Below are 27,658 nucleotides of genomic sequence, written 5' to 3' on the forward strand. Positions count from 1 at the left end.
TTGGAGTAATGTACTTGCATCAAAGTTCATCAGTTTGCCATATCATTAAGGAGACGTCAGTTGGATGCGATCTATTATAATTCTCAAATGGCTGGTCATCTCAACTGGTCTAGCAAAACATGCAAATTCTTGCAAACAGGATTAGAGTGATGTTTTAAAGAAAAAATCTTGTTGTATCAATTGAACAAAAGCATGTGATGATCTAGTTGTGCTCCCTGTTTACACTCTTCTATGTCCGAGAGGAAATAACAGTGAATCATTAATTAAGTTGATCCACAAATATGTGAAAGAGATTGGCTAGGGCTAAGCTAATAACAATATTTATACTCCCAAAGAGACAAGCATCGTCTATTTTCCATTGATGACTGTCAAGATTGGCATGATTCTGTTATTTTTCAGATCATGGGAAGCAGTTTCTGCACTCAGAAAGAGTGATCTAAACCTAGGTAGCTTAAAACTCTGAAACTCGCATCCAAACAAGAATAATTTAGTAAATCTGAAATGAAAAATTACATTGCAGACAGCTCAAAAGTCATCTTCTAACCAACAAAAGGGTAAACCCTGCATCTCCTTTACAGAATAAAAGATGAGGGAAAGTACAATATATTGAGACACAAGCAAGGAAGTTGCTTAACTATAGAGTAAAAACCTAACCCTAATCACCTCAAGTAGTGCACCCTCCGACATGGATAGATGGGCGAGAAATGGTACACCCCAACTGGAGATGACTGCAACATGCATTAATGCATGAGCCTCCTTGGGATTTTTGCCCTCTTCCTAGAATAGAATATTCCAGTGTAGTGTGCTCTGTTAGCCTAGGAATCTGCACCTCCTTCCTTGAATAGAAAATGCATGCTAAAATAAAAACCAAACTGAACATAACTAAGTCTCCTAAAATGGTGCAAGCTTGCTAATAACATGCATGTGCCTCTTTCACACTCTATAAAGAAGATGCGTCCTAGAGGTTAAACTAGTGTGCCTAAAACCTGTCACAGCATTGCACAAATCCCAAGGTGCACAGATGCTACTAGGTACTGCAAACTACTAGTTGTGCCCTTCTATATGAGAATAATGGGCAAGCAACTGGGTAAAATTCTAACACTCCCTCTTTGTGAGGAAATTGGTTTCCATTAGTTTGAGTCTCCCTCAACATCTTGAACTTCCCCTTTGACAGTGGTTTAGTCAAAATGTTTTTTAAGGGAACTTACTCAGGAACCAATGGTCCCTTCTGAACTTTGCCTCTAAGGAAATGGTGCTGAATGTCTATATGCTTGGAGTGATCATGAAACACTAGAGTCTTTTGGAGTTTGATGCAACTTTGATTGTCACAGCACACAATTGTCAGCTCCAACATATGATTTATAACTTTTGCTATCAACATGCAAAGCCAAATACCATTGTAACTAGTAGAAGATGTTGTAATGCACCCTACCTCTCTTAAACTCAATGCCACTGTTGCCTCCTTGCTGAACCGTGATATCACACTTGATCCAATAGTGAAACTAAACCTTGAAGTGCTCTTCCTAGCACTAGCATAACCTCCTTAGTTAGAATCGACAAAACCATGCAACATCAACTCTCCATCCCCAACATACCTTAATCCATAATGAAATGTGCACTTCAGGCAGTGGAGGACATGCTTTGCAGTAGTCTAACAACATTGCATCGGTTCAACTATGAAGGAAATATCAGGTTGAGTATTCAGGAAATATACAGGGGAACCCATCAACCACAAATAGAATAAAGGATCCACAACATCTGAATTTGAATCCATGTTCAAGTTCATATTTGGAACCATGCAAGTGGGCATAGGCTTGCAATCCATCATCTAAAATTGCTTTTGAATCTCTACTTTGTATTTCCCTTGACCATGGAAGACCTTGTCTGTACCCTACCACACTTAAAGACCCAGAAATAGTGCATAAGGTCGATGTCTGTCCTATCAAACTTATGAAGCCAACTCTCCCTTGCACCGTGCTATGGACTTCTCACTACCACCTATAAGGATTAGGTCATCCACATGACAAAAATAATTAGAATAGATTTATCATATATTAGTAAAGGTTGAGATTTGCAGCAGTTTTGGTGAAGCCCAAATTCACCAAGTAGTAGTACTCATAAATCCGTTAGTGCCAATCATGTGGTGCTTTCTCTGGCCCATATAGCGCAGCGCTCTTCTCTAACCTGCATACATGGGTTTCCAATCCGTGTAGCTTAAATCCCCTAGACTGATTGATATGTACTTCCTCTCTTATTTTGCCATTCAAATATGTGGTCTTTAAATCCATCTAATATAAAGACTTACATAAATAAGATGCAACTTGCAAGATATTTAACTACCTTTATAGAAGTGTCTCACAACTAGAGAAAAGGTCTCATCGTAGTCATTTCTCTCTCTTTGAGAGAAGACTCGTGCAACAAATCTCGTCTTGTACTTCTACACTTCCATCTCCTACATGCGTCACCTTGTGTAGCTGTTGAAAATTGGTAGCTTTGGTCAGTATTTTTATTAGAAAAACAAGGAAGAAATTATGTATTTTCAAGTTATCCAAGTCAGGCTCACATGGATAAGTTGACCTTAACACTTGAAGGGCTTTGAACCCAAGGTCAAAACCAATCTCCTAACCCACATATATATTGGCATTCGATTGATATCATTTGGATCCATCACATTTCATCCATTCGATCTAAAACAAGGATTTCTGTTCACACGTGCGAGGAGAAAGAAAGAGAACTATTTCTGCGTTGACCAACTCTCTTGACTTCTGTTGACCAGCGTTGACTTGGGTATTCTTGCTATTGTTTGACTGAACTTTTGATTGGATTTGGAGGCCGAGACTTTTGTGATTCGTTGATTGTCTTTGATTGAAGTTTGACTTTGTTTTGGGCTGTTGATCAAAGGTTTGGTTGTAGTCAAACTTAGAGGTTTGACTAATATTCTGAGGAGATTACAACACTGAATTTCGGCCCTTTGACCAACTAGCCCAACTTCTCAAGCCTAAACTTGGCCCTTTCTTGCAGACTTGGAGTTTGAACATTGCGTTGACTTTTCTCTCATTTGACTTGGTAAATATTGAGGTCTGAGATTGGTATTTTGACTGGAATATTTTGATGAATTGAACTCTCTCATAAGGAAATATTACTGGATTTCCCCCTTGTGGGGTTTAGTCCCAAGAAAATTTCGTGTCTCTTGTTTTATTGTTATCAATGATCTTTATTGCTTTATTGAAGTTAATGGTTGAAAATTTTCTAGTGTAACTGCTTAATGATTGGAATGCTTTAATGAAGTCAAAATGTATCATTGGAAGTTTATCAATTTGGAAAATTGTATTAGTCTTGTTTGCACTAGAAAATCAACATGGTATCAGAGCTTTGGTGAAGGAAAAGAGCATTGAAGAGCATTGAGACTACCTTAAAGAGCATTGAGATCATCTTGAAGCACTTTGAGATCCTGCATCTTTTTATTTTGATTGGTCATCCTCATCATCAATTCCTTCATGAAGACAAAGGACAAGCTTGGAGGACCTACAAACTACAGGGCATGAAAGACTAGAATTGACCTTTTCTTTGCAAGGCATAAGGTCTTGGGTGTTTTAGTTTCTAAGTCTAACAACTAGAAACCCTCCATGCACTTTACTGATTTATTCCTACCTACTTGTTCTCTTAATTAACAAGTTATTTACCATGTAAATATTGAAAATAAATACAAGTGCATGCTCAACACATTACAGATCATCAACTAAAGGAAATAGAAACAAGCACACCAACGACTGTTATTTTTGGATTAATGTCCCCGGAAAAAACCCAATGCGGGAAAACTGGTGCAGCTATCTGAGGGTTTTATTATTAAGCAATTCCTTTCTGAGTACACTGGGTGCCAAATTGGCTAACCCGATAGAGATAAAAAATCTGGCAGCAATACTTCTCTTTGGAAACAGGTATTCGGAAAACCTGCTCCACGAAATCCCCCTCCAGCACAATTTGAAGCTCAGCGTCAGTCCTGCTGGCCTCTGCGTTAGCCTGAGACCCTCTGCGTCAACCTATTGAGGCTCTGCGCAACCTCTCTGGCTCTCTACGTCACTCTTGCAGCCTCTGTGTGGATGACGCAGGCTCTTCTGGCTCTGCGTAGTCTCTGCGTGGCTCCCTCTGGCTCTGCGTCTGCCTCTCTCTGCTTCCCCGCTGGTCTTTCGGCACTGTCCCTGCCTCTCTGCCTCGTACTCATTGCCCCTCGCTGCAACTGATCACTAATTCTATCTATCTTAGCAAACCCCGCTCTAGGGAATAGAATGACTGATCACTTTGGTGTATCTTCCAAGTGACCCTCAAGCCTCCTCTTATACTTTTCCTGTTGACATATCAACGACCGAGATTAAGTCCCTAATCAACGACTAAGATTAGATCTGGCTTGATCCATGTCTTTTGGACTAACACAGATTCATATTAATACACATTAATATTTTATTTTCCCTAAGTTTAGACTTAGGGACCCCATTAAAAGTATTAATTATTTTAATATCTCCTGATCTGATTAGAATCTGCCCAAACCCTTTCTAGGTATTGGAGATCTCATGTGCCCCAACCTCTCCACCAAATTTCGTGGCTAGAGCACATCCGATGCTACCCCAAATCAACACTCCCTCTTAGCGAGGACTGTGCTCTAGCAATACTCCTCATTGAGTATTACTTTGATCATCCAACATCGGTACCTGTGTTGATACTAGGCCTTCCTGCCCAACATCCTCTGCATTGCTGCATCTTGTACTACCGCCCATGGTTCTGCCATTGCCATTGCTGCATCTGTACGACAGCTCCCTCTGCATCTGTGTTGCTACTGGTCCTTTCTCCCAGCACTACATCCACGCTTCACCTCCTCTCATCATGCTGCATTGTGCTGCCCACTGTTGCACTGCAACTCAGTTACTGAGAAGTAAGTAACTGATCTCCAAATCTGACCTCCCTGTTGGGCTAGAGACACCCACTGATGCTGAAGCTCCCTTTGCCGTTGACAAGTGCTCCCTCTTTGACCTTTGCGCTACTGCAACAACCCCCTGCATCTCGCACTGTTGCACACCTCTCTATTCCATCCTGCACTGGTGCAATACTCTTGTGCCTCTCGCACTGCTGCACCTTGCTAGCCTCGCGCTGTCTCGGGACTCCTGCACTGTAGCTCTCTCTGCCGCTCCATCTGCATCTGTCTTTTCCCACATCTGCCAGTCCTGCTACTCCTCTTCAGGGCTCCTATAGCAAGGTCTAATCCAAGAGGCTGGATACCTCGAGGATCTTGCCCCTCATCGCTTGTAGTCTGCCTGACTACAACTCGATGTCTCCCCACTTCTGCTCAAGTGGTGTGTGAGCACTCATGGCACATAGAACAGACACGATCCTGGCCTTCCAGATGACAACGTTGGATGCCTCATCCAACCTGTCCTGATCCCTCAACGCATTCATGGCCATCTCTTTGTTCGACTCCTCCGAGTCTACTTCCCGCCTGGAAGTTCTCTGTTCAACTCTTGTTGAGTCTACTTCCCGTCTGGAAGTTCTCTGTTCGATTCCTGCTGAGTCTCTCTACTTCCTGCCTGGAAGTTCTCGGTTTGACTCCTGCTGAGTCTCTCCACTTCCCGTCTGGAAGTTCTCGGTTCAACTCTTACTGAGTCTCTCCACTTCTTGTCTGGAAGTTCTTGGTTCGACTCCTGCTGAGTCTCTCTACTTCCCGTCTGGAAGTTCTCTTCTGGACTCCCTCTGAGTCCCGATTTCCCACCTGGAAATCCCTCTGCCAACATCAAGTTACCCCACTCCAATCGTCTGTGCAACTGCACCACTAATTTGGATTCCTTGGCTAGAAATCTGCCTCGGCAACAACTCCCTCCTCCTTGGTCTTGCCCTGTTAGGTATTGTTCTGACTACATCACCCCACCAACTCTACTCTGCAACTTACCCACAACCTCCTAAACCCCAACAAAACTGAAGGTTAGAGCTCCTAGGCTCTGCGCAATCCTGGTACTGGCAAATCAACCTCCTCAGCCACCTGCGTCAACCCTCCTGGCCTCTGCGTGGCTCTGCGTGACCCTGCCTTTGCCTCCCTCAGCCTCTGTGTTGCCTCTTTCTGGCTCAATCTTGAGGATGTAGGCATTGCGTCACCCCTTCCTTGCTGCTAGTCTTCTAGGAACAACTTCTGTCACTCGGGACAACTATTTTCTGTTGCTGCTGCTATGTTCGGCTAATGTCCTCAGTTCTCCTGTGATTTGTAACCACCCTCTGATACCATGTTGATGTTTCTAAGTCTAACAGTTAGAAACCCTCCATGCACTTTACTGATTTATTTCTACCTACTTGTTCTGTTAATTAACAAGTTATTTAACATGTAAATACTGAAAATAAATACAAGTGCATGCTCAACACATTATAGATCATCAACTGAAGGAAATAGAAACAAGCACACCAATGACACTGTTATTTTTGGACTAATGTCCCCGGAAAAACCCAATGCAGGAAAACCGGTGCAACTATCTGAGGGTTTTATTATTAAGCAGTTCTTTTCTGAGTACACTGGGTGCCAAACTGGCTAACCCGACAGAGATAAAAAATATGGCAACAATACCTCTCTTTGGAAACAGGTATTCAGAAAGCCTGCTCCACGAAATCCCTCTCCAGCACAATCTGAAGCTCAGCGTCAGCCCTGCTGGCCTCTGCGTCAACCTGAAACCCTCTGTGTCAGCCTACTGAGGCTCTGTGCAACCTCTCTGGCTCTCTGCGTCACTCTTGTAGCCTTTGCTTGGATGGCACAGGCCCTTCTGGCTCTGCGTAGTCTCTGTGTGGCTCCCTCTGGCTCTGAGTCTGCCTCTCTCTGCTTCCACGCTGGTCTTTCGACACTGTCCCTGCCTCTCTGCCTCGTATTCACTGCCCCTCGCTGCAATTGATTACTAATTCTATCTCTCTTAGCAAACCCTGCTCTAGAGAATAGAATGATTGATCACTCTGGTGTATTCTCCAAGTGACCCTCAAGCCTCCTCTTATACTTTTCTTGTTGACATATCAACGGCCGAGATTAAGTCCCTAATCAACGGCTAAGATTAGATTTGGCTTGATCCATGTCTTTTGGACCATTCTAACACATATTCATATTAATACACATTAATATTTTATTTTCCCTAAGTTTAGACTTAGGGACTCCATTAAAAATATTAATTATTTTAATATCTCTTGATCTGTTTAGAATCTGCCCAAACCCTTTTTGGGTATTGGAGATCTCATGTGCCCCAACCTCTCCACCAAATTTCGTGGCTAGAGCACATCTGATGCTACCCCAAATCAACATTGGGTATTGTATTGGAAAACGTTATTGAACCAACTGATCAAGCAGGAAAAAACAAGTTTCAAGAAGATGACATCTTGGCTGTGAGCATCATTGTGGAATCTGTTATGGATCATCTAATTCCTTATATTTTTGATCACAAATCTTCCAAGGAAATGTATGATGCTCCCATTGGATTGTACAACATCAATAACATCAATCAATCTATAAGTCTAAGGTGTCAGCTTCGTGATATTAAGTTGACAATCAATTAAGAGATCAACACAAAGCCATTGATGAACAAGTATCCGACAAGGAATTAGTAGCTGTGGAAATCAATGGTCTGCCTGATTCGTGGGATTCTTTTGCAACAAGCATTTTTTGTTTGTTTTTGTTTTGTATCCCAGAGGCTATGTCACAAGGTTCGTCGAACTTTAACCTTTTGGCTTGAATTTTGGTGAACCTTGAAAAGAATTTGAGGTCCGACAAACCTCATTGAACCTCATAGCCATTGACCAAGTGCATAGATCAAAACTCATAACTTCATGTCACAACTCAAGCTTGTAATGTATCCTTGCAATTTCCATGTCCATGATAGCATTTTTGATGTTTACTTATGTTGATTTCTTACTATTATATCCTATAAATCATTTTAAATTTTATATATATATATATACGAACCTAATGACGAATCTCATTCGAACCTCATCAAAAAATTCGAACTCAAACCGAACCTAATCATTGCCGAACCCGAACTTGAACCCGAACCAGAACCATGTGACGTTGCCCAGAGGAACCCAGCAGCCCGCTTGACACGTAATTACTAATAAACCTTTGGGGGTCTACGACCTGTCCTCCTCTCCGTAAACCAGGTCAGAAACAAGGGGATTTGAACCTTGGATCTCTTAGTTTTCACAGATTCCACATTACTTCGATCACCAATTGAGTTGACCCCCCGGGACCTTTTGCAACAAGCACTTTGCAACAAGCATTAGTGGCATTGAAAATGCACCTTCCTTTGATAAGCTATGGGTTGCCTACACTCAAGATCTAGGCTCATGTCCAAAGGCAAGATACCAAATCCAAGTGAAGGTTCCCAAGCTTTTGCAACCCACTCAAAGAATAGCAAGGGAAGAAGAAATTTTGGAAGATTTCAAAGAAGTACAAGAAGAAGACTTGCTCCAAGATCTACTCCAAGATCTTCTCCAAGAAGAGGACCTTCTGCAAAAAGAAAATCTCCTCCTCCCTCTCAAGAAAGAAGGGAATGATGATCGAAAGAAGAAAGGGAAGCAACATGCTTCTGTAGCTGATCTAAATGAACCATCTCACAAGAGGAGGCCTAGGAAGAAAGATTCTGATGATGAATATTCATTTTGTTATGCTTTTACAGTGTCTATTGCAGGTCATGATGAAATTTGGTTGGTGGACAGTGGTGCCTCTAGGCACATGACTAGAAGTCATGAGAATCTCTCTAAATTGGTTGAAAAGAAGATAGCTCAAAAGGTTGAGCTTGCTGAGAATGACAAGTACGAAGTTGAGGGAATTTGATCATCATCTTTCCAGTTGGAATCAGGAGGTAATGTCTCTATTAACAATATTTTATATGTTTCTGGTTTGAAGAAGAATTTATTGTCTATTTCATCTCTTGAAGACAAAGGATATAAAATTGCTTTTGTTGATGGCAAGTTCTAGTATCAGAGGACTCCTCATTTGAATCTGCTTAGGTCAATGGTGTACGAATAGGAGGCATATATCGTCTTCTTGGTTGCTCAATCCAAGCCTTGATATGCAACACTTCTGATCTTTGTGAACTATGACATCAAAGGTATGCTCATGTTCATTATAAAGCTGTCTAGAATGAGGGATGTAACAACCCGTTAATAAAATTTTGGAACTTAAACTTTATAATATATATCTATGTATTAAATTTTATAAAGTATATGGTTAGACCTTATAATATGAATTTATAAAATATATTAATTTATATCATATATAATTTAAATGTTATGAAATATATTAATTAACTTTATATCTTATATAATTTAAATATCAAGAAATATATTAATTGACTTTATACCATATATGAGTTAAAAGTTATAAAGTATATCATATAAAACTTTATAAAGCATTATAATGTTATAACATATAAAAGGTATTAGTTAGATAATGTTATAACATATAAAAGGTATTAGTTATAAAATGTTATAACATATAAAAGTATCAGTTATAAATGTTATAACACATAAAAGAAATGTCATGAGCGTAACTACCAACCACCCTAAGAAAAGAACCTATATACGTGTACCAGTTCTTTATTAGAGTGGGTGAAACCGGCTAAGAAGTTATTGCAAAGCACCGAGGACAGGAAGAAGATGAGAGAGACATCAATGCGTGGGTGGGGTGGCTGCAAGTGGGAGGGCGGTCACCGCCATGCCCAGGGGTTAAATAGCAGGGTCCGAGCATGAAGAAAGGGGGGAGAAACCAGAGAAGGATAGACTCATCAGAGAAAAACCGGAAGAAGAGATTTTCAGTGGAATAGTTTTGATTGATCTGAGTTCTGGGCACGGAGGGACGGAGAGCCTCGGTGGAGAGCTTCTCTGGATTGAGCAACCAGTTGCTCTGTCTGGTCGGGTGGAATTGGCCGTCTCGAAATTGAATCAAATCAGCCAGCAGTTCAGAATTATCAGTTCTGCAGTGGAATCGGGAGTCTGCCAGCAGCTCAGGTAGGTACAGATTACAATTTATGCATTTCTGTTTTCAAATTCATGTAAGAGTTCATCTGTTTGCTGTAAATTGATAAATAGGGCACTACAAGGGATTTTGTTAAAGGTGTGCCCAGAATCAAGATTGAACATGACGGGGTTTGAAAGGATGCACTCTTGAAAAAATTGTCAAACGAAGGTTTACTAGCAGTGCTGGTAAATCTAAAGGAATCTTGGACCTTATACATTTTGATGTTTGTGGACCTATGTCTAACAAATCCTTGGGTGGACATTTGTACTATGTCACTTTCATTAATGATTACTCTCGTAAAACATGGATTTATTTTTTGAAATCCAAGGATGAAGTGTTTGAGAAGTTTCAGAAATTCAAGGCACAAGTTGAAAATGCTACAGGAAGGACCAAGACTTTAAGATTTGACAATGGAGGAGAATACGTATCTAGGGAGTTGATTGCCTTTTGCAGGAATGCTGGGTTTAAGAGGGAGCTGATAGTTCCCTATAATCCTCAACAAAATGGTGTTGCTAAAAGGAAGAATAGAACTATTATGGAAGTTTCCAAAGCCATTCTTCATGATCAAGAACTGCCTATGTTTCTGTGGGGAGAAGCTTCAAGACAACTGTTATGAATAAAAATTACATAAAAATAATAGAAAATAATGTAAATAATAATAATAATAATTAATGATTAACTAACTAATAGTTAGTATTGAAGAGACACGTTCTAAGGACATGTTTGTTAGTGAAGGGGTACCTGCTTAGGATATATAAGCAGACCCTCATTCTGATTTGTAATCATATTACATCAATTCAATATACAATATTCAATATACAGTTACATGTCTTACAATGGACATTTACGTCTTTGAAGTATTTTAAAGATTTCCGCTGGGCCAACAATTGCAATACCAAACCTTGGATGATAAGACTCTTGAAGAAGTCTTTGCAGGTGAAAGGCCCAATGTTGAACATTTGAGAATTTTTGGTTGTCCTATTTATATTCATGTGCCCAAGGAGAAAAGGACAAAGTTGGAGCCTCTTGGGAAGAAGGGAACTTTTGTTGGCTACAATGAGAATTCAAAGGCTTTCAGAGTCTATGTACCAGGACAACAATAAATTGAAACTTGCAAGGATGTCATTTTTGATGAGGATGCTACTTTCTGGAAGTCCAAGGGATCACACTTGGATTCTGGTGAAGAGATGCAGGTGGCTCCTAAGAATGTGGAATCGAAACCTAAAGAACCTGAACATATGGAACAAGATCCTCAAGAAGAGTTTGATGATCCACATGAATTTGTTGATTCACCAAGAGTCACTGTACTTGAGACTAGAAAGAGACCAACTTGGCTTGAAAGAACTTTAAAAGAAGCTGAAGGACATGCAACACCTTGTGGCACCTTTATAGAAAGCAAGAGACCAAAGAACTATTCAGGTTATGCAATTTTGATGAGTAAAATCATTGATTCTGAGCCATCCACCTATGAAGAAGCAACTAAACATCAAGTTTGGAAAGATGCTATGATTGGAGAGTACTAATCCGTATTGAAGAATGATGTATGGGAAATCGTGCTAAGACTTGAAGGGAAATATGTTGTGTCTGCCAAATGAATCTACAAAATCCAACATGTAGTTGATGGAAGCATTCAAAAGTACAAGGCAAGATTTGTAGCCCGTGGATTCTCCCAGAAAGAGGGAGAAGATTATGAAGGCATATTTGCTCTTATTGCTAGGTATTCTTCTATTAGATCTATTATTGCTCTTGCTTTTATTAGAGGTTGGGAATTTCATCAAATGGATGTTAAAACTGCTTTTTTGAATAAAGTCATTGAAGAAGAAGTATATATTGAACAACCTCAAGGCTTTGAGATTCATAATAGAGAGACACATGTTTGTAAATTGAAGAAAGCCTTGTATGGGCTTAAGCAGGCTCCTCATGCATGGTACTCTCGTATTGATAGCTATTTGTTGAGTCTTGGTTTTACCAAGAGTGATGTTGATCCAAATTTGTACTTCAAAGTTGTTGAAGGTGAATCTTGGATTTCACTGTTGTATGTAGATGATTTATTTCTGACAAGGGAAGAGAATCTCACTGTTCTATGTAAGAGGGAGTTGATTTCTGAATTTGAGATGAAGGATCTTGGTCCTATGCATTACTATTTCAGATTGGAAATATGGCAAAAGCCTGGGGAAATTTTGTTGGGCATGGAAAGTATATCATTAAGATCCTTCAAAAGTTTGGCATGATGGATTGCAGGTCCATGGACACTCCCATGGTGACAAATTTGAAGAAGCTGCGAGAGTGTGATTCTGATCTGGTTGATCCCTCTATTTATCACAAATTGGTTGGCTCATTGAACTATCTTGTGAACACCAGACTTTATATCTATTATGCTGTGAACCATAGTTTTAAAAACCGGAATCGGTGAGCTGACCGGTCCACCTATCAAACCAAAATTGATCAATCCGGGATTGGTTAGATCTCAATGAACTGGTCTTTAAAAAAATACATGAAATAATTAATTTTTAAATAAAAACAACTATTTTTAAGATTTAAAACCATGATTACAAATCAATAGAGATAAAAGATGCAGAGTTTGCTCATTTATATACCAGGTAAAGGTGAATATATCAAATTGGTGCCGAGTGCAATGCATATCAACAACAAAATACATAATCAATGAGGCTCTAAATGGCCTCTAGAGTCCAAAAGCAATGTTATAAGCTATGGGTTCATTGGCCTACTACAAGTCTACATATTAGTGATCAACATGATCACTCCTCATCATGATCAAACTCATCAACACTACTAGACAAGGGATCATCAACATGAGCTACATAAAAAATCCAGCTGAGTGTTTGAGGACTCCTAAAACTCCTCTGCAACCTTAGCAGTAGTGGTAGTAGTAGCAACAAAAATAGACATCAAAACCAATGTTGCGAAAATCGTGATTGTGATTAAATCGGCGAGGGGAAAAAATCATAAAAATCGGGACAAAATCGGTAAAAATCAGGAAAAAATTAGAAAAAAAATATTCGTTTTTTTTTCAAAATTTCTAATATCTAAAGCATCTACAACATAAAATAAATACATTGACACATAAATATGATAAAAGAACTAATATATAAGATGCGTAATATCATTTCTAGTGCTACATCACACATAACAATGAATCATGTCCTAAATAGTAAGTCTTGACTCCAAAGTCTCAACTCAGCCTCAAAATATCAACAAAAAATATAATAATGTATCTCATATCATGAGTCATAATGTCATATACAATGAAATGAACCAAATAACTAATACTATTGATTGCCTCTGCCCTTCTTGCGAGAAAATGCAATAGCTTTCCCTTTCCCTCTAGATGTAGATGCCGGTGGAGTTGGCAGTGGACTCTGCTGTGCTCTAGAAGCTGAAGAACTAGGAGCTATAAGAGGTAGACCACGTCCTCTACTGGTGGTAGGGGTAGCCTCGGTAGGTGGTGTCACCTCCTCCTCCTGTTGCTCCTTCTCTTCCTTCTCCTCCTCCTCCCCCTCTACACCTTCCACTACCTCCTGCTCTAACCAATCATCGGCAGACTCCATGAGAGGCCTCTTGGCCTCAACCCTCCATGCAATAGTGGTGTCAATACCATCCAATGAGATGGCCTCCATATCAGGTATTTTCTCAAGTTGCCTCACCCACAATCGAAGATTGTAGTAGACGTAGACCATGTCATTAAGTCGCTGGGACTCCAACCCATACAAAGATCATAAAATAATAATTATAAAAAATATTATTTAATGAATTCAAAAAATTAATTGGAAATTTGGAATATTTTAAGTTTTAAGTTTAACCTGTCGCGCTTTTTGTTGTGTATTTTTTCAAATACATTCCAGTTGCGCTTGCATCCTGAGGAGCTACACGTTTAACTGAGGATTTGAATGGCAAGCTTTTGCAGATGGGGTACTCTGGTGCCATAGCTTCTCCACCATGCATCTACAACAAAATTACAAATAAGATAAACATAAGAAAAAATGAAATTTGAAAGTTGAAGCAAAGTATGAAGTTATGAACTTGAAGAGACAATGAAATTTGAACAAACTAAAAAATACCTGGCATTTTAGTCTTCGTATCAAACAAAGCCATCTCAAAGCTAAATGTGCCGCCTGCCATCCTGTATATCTCCATTTCTTTGGAGATTTCTGCACGTTCTACTGGAGATTGCACCATCCTCTGAATACAGGTGAAGAATCCATCCATGATCTCAACATCAAATAAGAACCCACCAGAGTAAGAAAATGCGGAGTTCAGGTAGATCCCTGCAGCATGAATGGGACGATGGAGTGTGTTGTTTCATCGTTCATCAATCACTTCCCATAGGAGAAGTTGTTTCTAAAACCCCTCATCTCCCTTATCATCATAGTAGGCCCAAATGGATTCTTTGGCCCTGTCCATGGCCTCATACAAGTATCCCATTGCGGGCTTGTCACCATCAACTAATCGAAGAACCTTTACCAAAGGTTTAGTAATGCTGCACACCTCCTGCACTCCTGCCCAGAAGTTTTCCTGATATGAAACTAATTTGCATATGGCCTCTCCCTCTAGTTTGTGGCTAAATGTCAAAGCACGCCACTCATCTGAAAAAAACATTCTCTTCACATTCCACATAGAATTCAAGAGGGATTGAAGAGATATGAAATTGGTGGCAAACCGTGTAATGGCGGGGCGCACCAAATCCTTTTTGTTGGTGAATTTTCTCATCGAATGAAGCACAAATGCATGATTATATATAAATTTTGTAATTCTTTTTGACGAGTCAACAATATCTTTGACAAAGAAAATTTTCCCTATGTCCTCCGACATCAAATCAATACAATGTGCAACACAAGGTGTCCAAAATAAAGTAGGATGCCTCTCCATAAGCATCTTGCCAGCAGCAACATAATTTGCAGCATTGTCCGTTATGACTTGGACAACATGTTCTGCACCCACCTCCAAAATAAACACATCCAGCAAATCAGATAATAATTTTGCATCTTTGATATGTGCAGATGCATCAACAGATTTCATAAACATTCTCCCCTTGGGACAATTAACCAAGAAATTTATAGGGATTCTCCCCTTTTGGTCGGTCCAACCATCTGACATCATAGTGCATCCTGTTTGTGCCCATGATGCCCTAAACTTCTCCAATCTTTTGGTGCAGTAAAACTTTTCATCTTGAAGAATGCGGCTTCTAAAGTCATCACAAGAAGGGATTTTGTACCCTGGGCCAACAATTGCAATAGCATCAACAACAGGCTGGAAAAATGGATTATTCCTTGCAACGCTGAAAGGAATATTATTCCAAAGGAGAAGCTTGCCCAACAACTTGTCAGCTTCTTCTTTCTCATTTTTTTTAAGCATTGAAGAGATAGATGGTTGTGAACCAGCCGTGGTTCTAGGAACAAAAAATGATGAGGTAGCTACATGGTTGGTTGTAGATATTGATGCTGAAGTAGAACCAGTGCCACTTTCATATTCACCTCCTAACACTCTCCGTGTTAGTTGCTTCCTGAGATCTGCCTTGGACAATTTGGCTTGGTCTAATTCTTCCAATGATCTGAGGGCTCTTCCAATGATTTCTGCATTTGTATTGGTGCAAGGCCCTACCTCATGTCTAGGGATTTGTGCAAGGTGATACTTCAATCTATAAACCCCCCTGTCATATGATGCCCACACAATTTGCAAGACAAGTTTGATCTATCAAACCCTCCATCAGGTTCACCAAATTCCCACAAAGGGTCCAATTTCTTTGGCATGTTTGTAACTTGGTTGAACTCTTGAGTTTTAATGTAAGATGAAGTTTGAAGTTGAAACTTGAAACTTGAACCTATGGCACAAGAAGAATTGCAACTTAAAAGAAAAAAGAAAAAAATTACGTACATGACACAACACATTGAATTTTTGACCCAAAAAAAAACCTCAACTCAATCCAACAATAATAGAAAAATGCACATTCAAACCCAATAAAAATGATGCAAAAAAATAGAGCACAAGAAAAAATTAAACTAATAAATCTAACAATTAAGTTTTTGCATTTTTGATCAAAATGAACCCTCTCCACTCTATGCAACAAAAGTGAAAAAAACACAATCAAATCCACTCAAAAATCATTGATGATCAATGGGTTATAGTAACCTAAGTCACCGGATTCGTCCTAAACCCCCTACGAATCCCGAATCCAGCGAATCCGACACGATTCGGTTCAGATTCGTGTCCAAATCATATGACACGTCATGTCCATTTCCAACATGTCGTGTCCGAGGTCGTGTCACGATTTTCAAAAGCGTGTCGCGATTTTGGGACACGTGTCCTGTTTCCAGGACTCGCTAAGCTCAGTGCGGGAAAGAAAAGGGCGTGTTTGCTCATTAATATTTTCATTTGGCAAGTGATTTGTGCTGTTGCAGCAAGGAGTAGAGCATTTTGGCAGCTTCATGATCAAGTCTAGGCCCTAGTATTGATATGCTATTCATGGTAATGTTAAATTCTTAAAGTAAAAGTGGCATTCTCCTTAATCTTCATTTTCATCCTTTTACTTAAATTTTTAACATTACCATGAAGTGACTCAGGATGTTTGAGAGTGGTTCCGGCCTCATTGGATTTCATATGGAGAAAGTAGAATTTTAGATTTCTTTCAAAATCCAGCAGACTTATCAGTTTTTTAGGATTTTAGGATTGGGGGATTGCAATGTTTCCATTGAATTTTGTCATGTATTAGGGTATGGAACTCGTATTTAATCAAGAGCACCAAACCAAGAGCTTCTGAATATGTCGCTCCTGCTCCCGTTTTTGCTCCCGCTCCCTGCTTTCGCTCCCGCTCCCAAGTAACACTGTTCCTGATGATATGGGTCTGGACACCACTGTTGAGTTGGCATTGGCAAACATGGATCTCAATGATTCAGTGCTAGAGCCTGTTAGATTTGATGACTTAGAGGGGTCAACCTCCATACCAACAGATGCAGAGGCGACTATGGATACAGGGGAGGAGGAGGATGCAGAGGAGAGCAGCGGGGACCATGATGATGGGGACAATGATGCTGATTCTGATGCTGATTGATGCCTTGAGGCTTGTATACCTGTAGTTGTTTTATATTTTCTATTTCTATTTCTATTTGCCATTGGCATTGCACCAACAGTACCTATCTAACACATTTTGATTTGATGACTTAATGAGAAAACTACAATTGTCAGTGGGCTTATCTTACTATCTTGTAGTTGTAAGTTGTCTTTCAGTTATGAATTATGAATCATGATTTAAATTTTTAATAGATTTATCATTTATGTGACCAGTACCACTGACATTTATTTGAATTTTGTATGTACTATGCATGCTAATAGCTATAGATGAAGATCTATGTTTGAAATCAATAAATTTGTATCATTAATTAAAATTTGTGTAAGAAATATGATAATATCTAATTTTTAATATATATATATATATATATATTTAATAAAATAATATATAACGTGTCCTGTTCCGGGGGGTCAGCGTGTCCGAATCCGACACCACGAATCTCGAATCCTACATGTCCCGAATCCCCGTGTCAGGTGACTTAGATAGTAACCCAAGAAAAAACAAGAAGAAAGCAAAAAAATGGCCAAATTTGGTGCCCATATCTGAAAACCACGGTTTGCCAAAGAAATTTGGTCCAAACACGAATTTCTCTTGCTTGGGATGCTAAAATATCTCGTTTTTCTCCCCCTCTGCCCTAGTAGTCGCCTTCTTCTCCTCCTCAACTCTCAAACAAGTCCACTGTCTGCTAAAAATGACAAATAAAACTCATGAAACCGCTTTTAAAACGCGCTGTCTCGGAGGGCCACGATTTTTTCTGCTTGAATCCAAAAAATCGTGATTTTTTTGAAAAAAAACTCATAAAAATCAGGCGATGTTATCAACAGACTTAAAAAATCGCGATTAAATCGTGATGTTCGCAACATTGATCAAAACTGCAAATCACTGATCAACATGATCACTCATGAAACTCATCATTGATTCAGCGCTACTAAAAATGGGATCATCAGCAAGAGTTACATAAACATCATCTCGCTCAAAGTCTTCAGACTTGGATTGCTCAACTTTATAATATGATAGAAATTGTAAAAGTTTAACATGCCTAACTAGTGATTTTGGTTTGAGTGAAGGGTTCGTCTCCTCAGCCTTATTATGTGGTAGAAAAAGCTTAGTATCCCTAACAAATTATTTTTCTTTGAGTGAAGGGTACATTCTTGTTAAGGCCGTGGTAGAGGAGTTCAATAATCAATACCACCAACATCAACAAAGCTCAAAAATCAATGCCACCAACATCAAGGTTTTTAAAGGGCTTCATGCTCTTGATCAAACACCAATCTCATACCCTCGTGCATGATAGAATCAAATGGAAACATTGCGAATTCCCAAACCATGGAATGTTGAAAACCATTGAGTTTGCTGAATTTTGAGTGAACTCTAAAATTCTAGTTCCTCCATATGAAATCCAATGAGGTCGAAACCACTCTCAAACATCTTGAGTCATTTCATGGTAATGTTAAAAATTTAAGTAAAAGGATGAAAATGAAAAATAAAGGAAATGTGTGAGGCAAATGAGAGGGGAGGCATGCTTTTCTTAGAGGGGTTGTTTTTGGAGGGAAACTGTTGAGAAATCTAGGGCATAGAGATTAAGAGATTTCTCTTCTATTAGTATACATAATGAGTCGTATACTAATAAATAGCTCAAGAGAGCTTAATAATACAACAATAAAACCTCTCAATAGGGAAAATAGTATACATAACGAGTCGTTGGGCCATTGAGAAGACTTAGCGGAGTCTAAAGTGTGCCTATCTAAAGTGTGCCCACCAAGATAGCTCCAAACATAAACAGATAAGCCTCTCAAGAGGGAAATATAGTAAACATGATGAGTTCTTGGGCCATTGAGAAGGCCTAGTGGAGTCCAAATTGTGCCAATTTGAAAGAATAGGCTCCAAACACAGTGATCAAGGGGTTGGCCCCTTGAAATCCAAGCAAGTCACATATGTTGTCCCCAAGTGGGTGCGGGGCACAATGACATCCTCGTGGGTCTTGAAGTGGATCGATAATGCCTGTAAACCATCTGTAAGGGCAAGGATGATGACATAAACCCTCCTCTTGTCTCCAACAGTAAGACACATCCTCATCTGGACCCTGGAACCTCTGCCAAGTGTGGAGCCGGCTGGGCATGGTGATTCAAGTGCATCATCCTCATCCAAAAGGTGGAACACAAACAATCACTAAGTGGTGCTAGGGATCCACGAATTACTCTCTGCTATGGTGGATAAAAACTTGATCCCCTACTTCATAATTCCTATCCCACTATCATCCAGTCCTCTAACCTGTCTCCACTTAGTGGTGTTCTACAAAGTCTGCCATATAATGCTTCAAATGGAGACATTCCGATTGAATTGTGGTAATTGTTATTGTATGCAAATTCAACCAAGGGCAAGTACATTTCCCAGTGTGTCTGTTGGTCCATAACATACATCTTTAACATATCTGTCCATCAGTTTCAGGGTGATATGTTGTACTTAAATTTAGTTGAGTCCCTAAGGTTGACTGCATACAAGTCTAGAACCTTGAAGTAAATCGTGTATCTCTATCTGATATGATTTTCTTAGGAACTCCATGAAATCTAATGATCTCATTTATAAATACTTGAGCTACGTCAACAACCTCATAAGTATCTCTTATGAGAATAAAATGGGTGCTTTTCATTAGTTTATCCACCACAACCAGAACGACATTGTGCCTTTGTGGGGTAAGAGGTAGCCCGGCGATAAAATCCATAGAAATCACCTCCATTTGGTCATAGGAATGTTGTGAGGTTGTAGGAGACCCGCTGGGTGAGGATGGTCAGCCTTCACTTGTTGACATTCAAGACATTTGCAAGGAATTGCACAATATCGCTTTTCATGCCTGCCCAAAAGAAGAGTTTTCTTGTGTCAGCATACATTTTCTTTACACCAAGATGAAAAATTGTAAAAAGTTGTCTATTTGTGCACTAGTTGATTTACTGCGGTATTTATTCCGCTGTGCAAAGTAGTTTGTTGTGGCATTGAGTTGGTTGTGTTAGAGATTCTAAGGCCCTAACCTAGATTCTCTAGTGCCATGGAAAAACAACACATACGGCCTATTAACAGCAGTTTATGCTCGCATGCAAGGCATTAGGGTTCTGACTGATCATTCAATGCATAGAGAGGGTGGACAGTGCTAATTTGGTGCTTGGGGTTCTGTATAACATGGTGGGTATTGCTAGAAAGGGAGAGACACGATTATTCAGAGAACTATCTATGGTACAGCCTGTCTTCCATCCATTTCCAGTTTTTTCCTTTGCTGCCTTCCCTCTGTGCATTGCTTCTGCAGCCAGTCTTGTATTTGTCATCATAATGCAATCATACATTATGGCTTGTTTTTACAGATTTTTGAATCTTGTGGTTGAATAATTGTATTGCATTATAGTGGTGTGAGTGCCCGTATTTTTGATTTTATATTCACTTAAGGCACATATTTGTTTCCTTTATTCTTGTTCATACTTCATACCTGTAGTGGGTTAATGAAATTGAATCCCTCACATTATTATTTTGACTGAAAGTTTATCTTAGTCCTTTGTTGCTTGCATGCATTTCGAGGACAATTACTGATTGTGCTGATCATTTTGTCTACCTACACAGATTTCTGATCCCTTGGGACAGCTCACCCCCCCCTCTCCAGCTATGACTGCGCAGGCACCAGTCCAAACAAAGTAGTAATTAGTAGTGACCTTAGGCTAATTGCTCATAGTTATTTTGTAGGTTTGCTAACAGCAGATTTGTGAGGTGTCAAGTCCTAAACTCTAGGCCTCATTTCAAAATGATAACCTACATTTGGATGATGGTGATTGTAATTGGAATGAAGTTAACATAAGTAATTCAATGTTTGAAAGGCTTTTGATAGTTGTAAGTTTTCCATTACTTCTAAACATGCGGATATATGAATATTAATGCTTGTTTTTAATAATGTTTTGAGTTAATTTGGGGTTTGAGACTTTTGTCATGAATGGGGCTTTTATCCCCCCCACAAGAATTTAATTTTTGATATATGAAATTGAAGACCACCATTGTCACCAAATTAATATGTCTCAGGTTGCAGAGGAGCTCGCTGATATCTATGACTTTGTGGCACCCTGTTTTCCTCCAAGGTAAGTATGGATTTCAATGGATATCCCTTTCCTAGGATAACTTTTCTCCGGCCTGTCTTTTACATTCTTCTTATGGCTCATTTCTATTTTTGTTTTATGCAAAATTGAAAAAAACAAAAGTATTTGAGTAACTTTAGTTCATTACATTTGTAGATTAAGTTATATTAATCTCTGTGTTGTCTTTAATGAATTGAACTATGATTTGGACCATTTAGATCCAAAAGGAGCTTTCTACCTTTTATTTTTACCATTTTAAATTGATTTCTTGAGTAGTTTAGGATACTTGCGTGTTTTGTTAATGACATAAATTAGACTTTTATTGGCTAGTTTGCATACATTATATAATTTTATATTAAGTTACACTTAAGAGGTAATAGTATTTTTGATCGTGCTTGTCATGAGTCATTGATACCCTTTTTCCTTATTCTACTTTTTGCTATCTACTTTAACTTTCCATTACTGAACATGTAAACATAGCCATGAAAACTTTTTAACATAGGCTACTGCAGGAAACACATTGACCAGATTTTGGGAAATGTAAGGAATCACGTGAGGCTAATCCTAAATAGCCTCATACTAGGGATGACTAGTGCTAAAAAGATGCTATTCATAGCCTCCTATGAATATTACATGCCAAACCTCACTAAGTATTTTAAGTCTACATTACATTACCTGACCTGCCCTTGGGTACTCCCACTGTTTCAGTCATGTTGATAAGGTTGATTGAAGTGGACTCACAAAACTCACATAATGAGCAAGATTTCCAATTGCTATCGTGAATGCCTAGAACCCCCTACAGCCCTATTACTGCACTGGTAATTTTCAAACCTTCGATGGCAAAGTGAATCAAAGACCTTAGTGATAGTAATGAAAGAGCTCATGAAAAAAAAAGAAAGCAATGACGAAGCCTTAAGGCACCTGCAGGAAAGACTAGAACTGGTGTACAGTGAAAATAATTTGCTAAAACAATAGGCAGTTAATCTAGAGGAGAGCTTACAGGAAATGGAAAGGAAATTGTGGGAAGATGAAAAAGATTACACAAAAGCAAAGGAGGGTAGACAAAACAAGTAGTTGGAGGTTTTGCCAAAAATGAAGGCATTAGTGACAAAAGTAAAAGAGGCAGAGATGGAAATGATAGGATAGGTCAAAATTTCCAAGTCGTGTGCACTAATAGGAGGTATCCAACCAGGGGGTGAGTGAAGGCAAGGTCATGACAACTGAGGATGTGAAAAGAGTAATCTGGGAGGAGCATGAGACATAGAGCAAGACCAAAATTATTGTTGTAAAGAGGGTTAAGGAAAGAAGCAAGAGTAAGGATACCATAGAGGTAGTGTTATTACACAAATTTGTGCCTAAGGTGAACATTATCAGAGTGACAACTGTAGGCAACCTAGCCCTGTCACCTGCTAAATGCCTCCCTAATTGGGCTGTTACTTTTCCAGCCACTGGGAGGTGTCCCTAAAGGTGTTGTATGCTGTTTTTTCTGCATTAAAAATCTGCCTGTAACTTTAGAAATAAATTAGTGCCAAGGCTGCCGTCAAAGTGCCCCAAGAAACCCCAGGACATAGTAAAAATTGTAAGTACAGAGGTTGGGATTAGTTCCTTAATATTTTGCAGCAAAGATGGAAATTATTGAAGTAGAATATATGCCTTGAGTGAAAGGAAGTTAAAAAAAAGAGGCATGAAAGAAACAACACAATCACTATTAGATGATTTGCACATAGAAAATAACCTTGGAAATTCAAATAGTTTAATGCGTAGAAAAATTCGTCTTGCTATATTGGCATAGAGGCAGGAAATCCACCACAGATGCAATAGATTAGGGGCTGCTTTGTCAATCTGCCATGCAGTGAAGGATGTGCTATCAGGTCTGGAAATAATGGAAAAAGATGGTTGCAGTGAGCTCCTGAAGTTTGTAAAAAGGAATCCAGTCATGTTCCCAAGAGTCTCTGCCTCATCCTTATAGTAGTCTAGAGGAAGAGGCTCTCAATGTATGTGCTCCAGATGTGTGAGATAATGAAGGGATCAAATCATGAAACACCAAGTCAATCCCTTTCATGGCAGTCTATCTCCCTCTTTAATGATGTGCTCCTCTAGTAAACCTGGCAATGAAACACACTCATGCATGCACAACTTGCCCCTTGCAATTCTAATTTAGAGTAAGGCATGTGAACTTACATGCATGCAAATCCAAGGCACATGAACTCCTTGTGCATGCAAATATCCATGTTTATGATTTCCAATATCCGAAGGGATAATGCAAAACCAAGTTATGTGAAAAGGTCTTAGAATGTGTTATAACTTATATTATATGAGGTTTCATCTTGTGATTTTGATCACATTGATGGAGACTTGCTGCTGGTACTCTTGAGAATTGGACTAATTTAGGTTCTCTTCATTGCATTTGATCACTTGATGGAGATTTTTGGTTGGGGGAGTTTCACTTCTTCTCGGTTGGATGGTGATTGTGCTTGTTGCTTGGTGTTTTTCTCACAAGTGCTTGCCTTTTTGATCCCTTTGATTATACATTTGATGGACATGGACCATAATATCTTTATGGTGATTTAAGTTACCGATTCGATTAGCAGGGTAGCTAAGGTCTGCACAACATGCTGGAATTGACAAACACAGGGTAGGGCCCCACATTCACCTTGGTCCAAACCTCTGCTCTTTAGGCCCAGTTTCCTCCTAAAATGGCCAAGGGGGGATTATCAATTGATAACTCAACAAACTCCATGCAGGAATTGTTATTGATATTTTTAACACGGCTCCTAAAATGGCCAAGGGGGGATTATCAATTGATAACTCAACAAACTCCATGCAGGAATTGTTATTGATATTTTTAACACGGCTGCTAAGTGTTGAATTTTCTGATTTTCTGATCTGATAATTACTTCCTATTGATCTTTTATTATATTATCTTTTAAGCCACTGATATCATGAACAATTATACAAAAAATCTCAACAGTAATATAAAGAAAAATAGTAGGAACATAAAGAGACAACCATGCACAATAGAGACAACAAATTTTCCTTGGGAAACCCAAACATGGGGGAAAACCCAACAAGTTTTCTTTGAGGATAATTGTTCTTTAGCAAGGTTCACAATTACATAAATTTTCTAGAATTTTGAGCTGCGAATTGAGAGAAGCTCTTCATGAACTTCCGGTAGTAGGTACAGATACCTATGAAACCCCTCAACTCTGTCACATTCCTAGGCATTGGCCAATCCTGGATGGCCCTGATCTTCTCCTCATGTACTCTCACACCATCCTCCCCAATAATATGTCCCAAATAGAGCGTCGTTGTCAAACCGAACTCACACTTGGATAGCTTGGCGTAAAACTGCTGCTCCTCCAAAATACGCAACACCGTCTCCAAGTGCTGCAAGTGCTCCTCCCAGGTCCAACTATAGATCAAAATATCATCAAAGAACACCAACACGAATTTCCGCAGCTGCCCATGAAACACGTGGTTCATGCAGGACTGGAAAGTGGCTGGTGCGTTGGTTAGCCCAAAAGGCATGACCAAGAACTCGAGGTGCCCATAGTGATACCTGAAGGCTGTCTTAGGGATGTCCCAATCCCTCACTCTGATCTGGTGGTACCCTTAACGCAAGTCGATCTTGGAGAAGAACTTGGTCCCTCTCAGCTCGTCCATCAGTGTATCTATGCATGGAATGGGGTAGTGGTTCTTCAAGATCTTCTTGTTGAGGGCCCAGGAGTCTATGCATATGCGTAAGGACCCATCCTTCTTCTCCACCAGGACAACTGATGAAGAAAAAGGGTTGGAGCTAGACCTAATATTCCCAAGTGCCAACAACTCATGAATGACTGTCTCAATCTCATTCTTGTAAGCCTTGAGATGTTTGTACGGGGTGGTAATCATGACCTGTACCCTTGGCTCTAACTCAATTGTGTGCTCAAACCCTCGATCAGGCGGTTGCCCTGGCGGTGTGTCTCCAAACACCACCAGGTTCCTGTCTAAGATGGCTTGTACATCAGGGTGTGGTGGCCTGGGCTAACCCCCATCCTCAGAAATCCTCAACTCTAATTCCCACTCAATGTCACCATGCCTCAGGTCAGCCTCCATCCTATGTGCTGAAACTGTTTGTGGTGGGTAAGAGTGCATGCCCCTAAGGACCACCAAGTTGCCATTTGGCCTTGTAAACTCCATCTCCAATTTCCTCCAATTAGTAGTGACCCGACCAAGAGCATAGAGCCACTGGACACCCATCACCACATTGGTGTTTGGTACATCCACCATGAAGAAATGATCAGTGACTAAATAGTTCCTCATAGTCATTGTAAGAGCAGGAACATATCGTGTACACTGCATGGTCCTGTCCCCTGGCACAAGGACTGAGAATCCCTCAAACTCCTCGGTTGTGATCCCTCTCCTCTGCACAATCTGCACATCAAAGAAGTTGTGGGTGGCCCCACTGTCAACCAAAACTGAGACATGCTGCCCCTGTACTGTGCCTTTGATCCTCATCGTCAAAAACTTTGGTACCCCACGTAAGGACAAAAGGACCCATCCTGTTGGTGCGAAAGGGGCTCCCCCTAGCGGTGGTGGTGGTGGTGGTCCCCTCTCCACGTGCGCCACACTGTCATCTCCACTTCCCTCTAACTCTACATTGTCCTCATGGTCATTGTCAAAGTAGACCTCAATGTAGTGGGCTTATCCCACTGTGCATCTATGCCTTGGTGCCAACGGTTCCTGACAAGTGAAGGAAAGCTTCCTCCTCCGGAGATCTCTCCTTGTCTACTCATCCAACTGTCTCACCGCTGGTTGGCTCTCGGTGGTGGATCCCTAGTGTCTCTCCCCCTCTGTTGGAACCCCTGTCTGGGTGGTACTGACACTCTAGTCCTAGGTAGGGCATCTTGCAAGTCTCGCGCTCTCCTAACTGTGTCTTGCAAGGTGGTGGGCCTGTTGGACTTCACCAATCCCCTCAGTGGCTCTACTAGCCCCTCTACAAACATGAAAACTCTCTTGGCCTCTGATAGGTCAGGCACCATCATTGACAACCTTAGAAACTCGGAGATGTAGGCCTCAACACTCCCTATCTGCTTGAGCCTTGTCAACTCCCCAAAATGCTCCTGCAGGTCTCTCCTCTCAAATCACTCCAATGCCCTCCTAGTGAACTCCTCATAGGATATAACCCCTGCATGCCCCATCGTGGTTAGCCCATGGATCCACCAGTCGTGGGCTTCTCCCTCTAAATGCAACGTGGCAATCTTAATTGCCTCCCCCTCCATCATCTTTTTGAGTTGGAAGTAAACATGTAACTTCTCAACCCATGCTTTCGTTGAGCTCTTGGACAAACCATCGAAAGTTGGGAGGAACAATCTCCCCATGGTGCACTGCAAATCGGTACCATGCGGGTGGCTTCCTCTGCCTTGCCCTTTTCCCCTACTATTACCTTTCAGCTGACAAAAGTCCCTGAAGGTAATGACCTCTGTAAAGTCAGGCCCATAAGACTGATACTCCACAAAATAGTCCCCCATGGGCATTTCCTCTTGCCCTTGTGGCCCTCCACCACCGGATGCTATAAATGTGGGAATAGTGGATATGGGTGGTGTGTAGGGAATGGGGGGTGCGTTGGGGCCATGAACCCCTTGGTGATGCGAACTACCAGAGCCCTCACCAATTTGGAATTCCCCTTGAATCCCCTTGCCCCAGTGGTTATTGCAATTTTGCTGCCTCAACTCCTTAATACCCTTAGACAAATCCTGAATGAACTTGAGAAGATGTTAGGCAAACTCCTCCTCTTTACTTCTGTCTCCCTCATTATCCCCCATGTTGTCCTTTTTACCTTTGGTTCAACTATCATTAGATCTGGGGTAATTTGTAGTTGCCTCTCTTTGCTCCAGTACCTCTACCTTTGGTAAGTCACGTTCTGTTGGTCTTCTGGTGTCATAGATTGATGTTGCTCCCATAGGCTGAGCCAAGACTATGAGGTTTGATACCACTGTAATAGGCCTAGTAGAAATTTACAATGATAAACAAAGCAAACATAGAGAAAACACACACAAAAATTTACAACACATTAAACGACCAAAAAACTCCATAAACTGTGCTGAGCTAAGCCATTTTATTGATATAATTGCTGGGTACCATGCAACTGGGCTTGCCCAAGGCAAGCTAACAATGTCCAGGTGATGAAATCAGCTACTCTAATGTTGATTTGTGGTAGCATCGGATGTGCTCTAGCCACAAAATTTGGTGGAGAGGTTGGGGCACATGAGATCTCCAATACCCAGAAAGGGTTTGGGCAGATTCTAAACAGTTCAGAAGATATTAAAATAATTAATGTTTTTAAAGGAGTCCCTAAGTCTAAACTTAGGGGAAAAAAATATTAATGGGAATTAATATGAAATTGTGTTAGAATGGTCCAAAAGACATGGATCAAGCCAGATATAATCTTAGTCGTTGATT

General features: G+C 40.2%; 1 protein-coding gene across 1 annotated transcript in view; it reads left to right on the forward strand.

Annotated features, from left to right (window-relative positions):
• LOC149203602 (exocyst complex component SEC6-like) overlaps positions 1-27,658 on the forward strand; it is a 456,452-nt gene that overhangs the window by 181,549 nt on the left and 247,245 nt on the right. The window contains exon 13 of the mRNA XM_089403504.1: positions 21,165-21,220. Coding sequence (XP_089259630.1) covers positions 21,165-21,220 — 56 coding nt within the window. The remainder of the gene's footprint in view (positions 1-21,164; positions 21,221-27,658) is intronic.

Source organism: Pinus tabuliformis, chromosome 2_1, assembly GCF_031772625.1.
Source record: "Pinus tabuliformis cultivar Carrire ecotype Pingquan chromosome 2_1, CPIR1, whole genome shotgun sequence".
NCBI lineage: Eukaryota > Viridiplantae > Streptophyta > Pinopsida > Pinales > Pinaceae > Pinus > Pinus tabuliformis.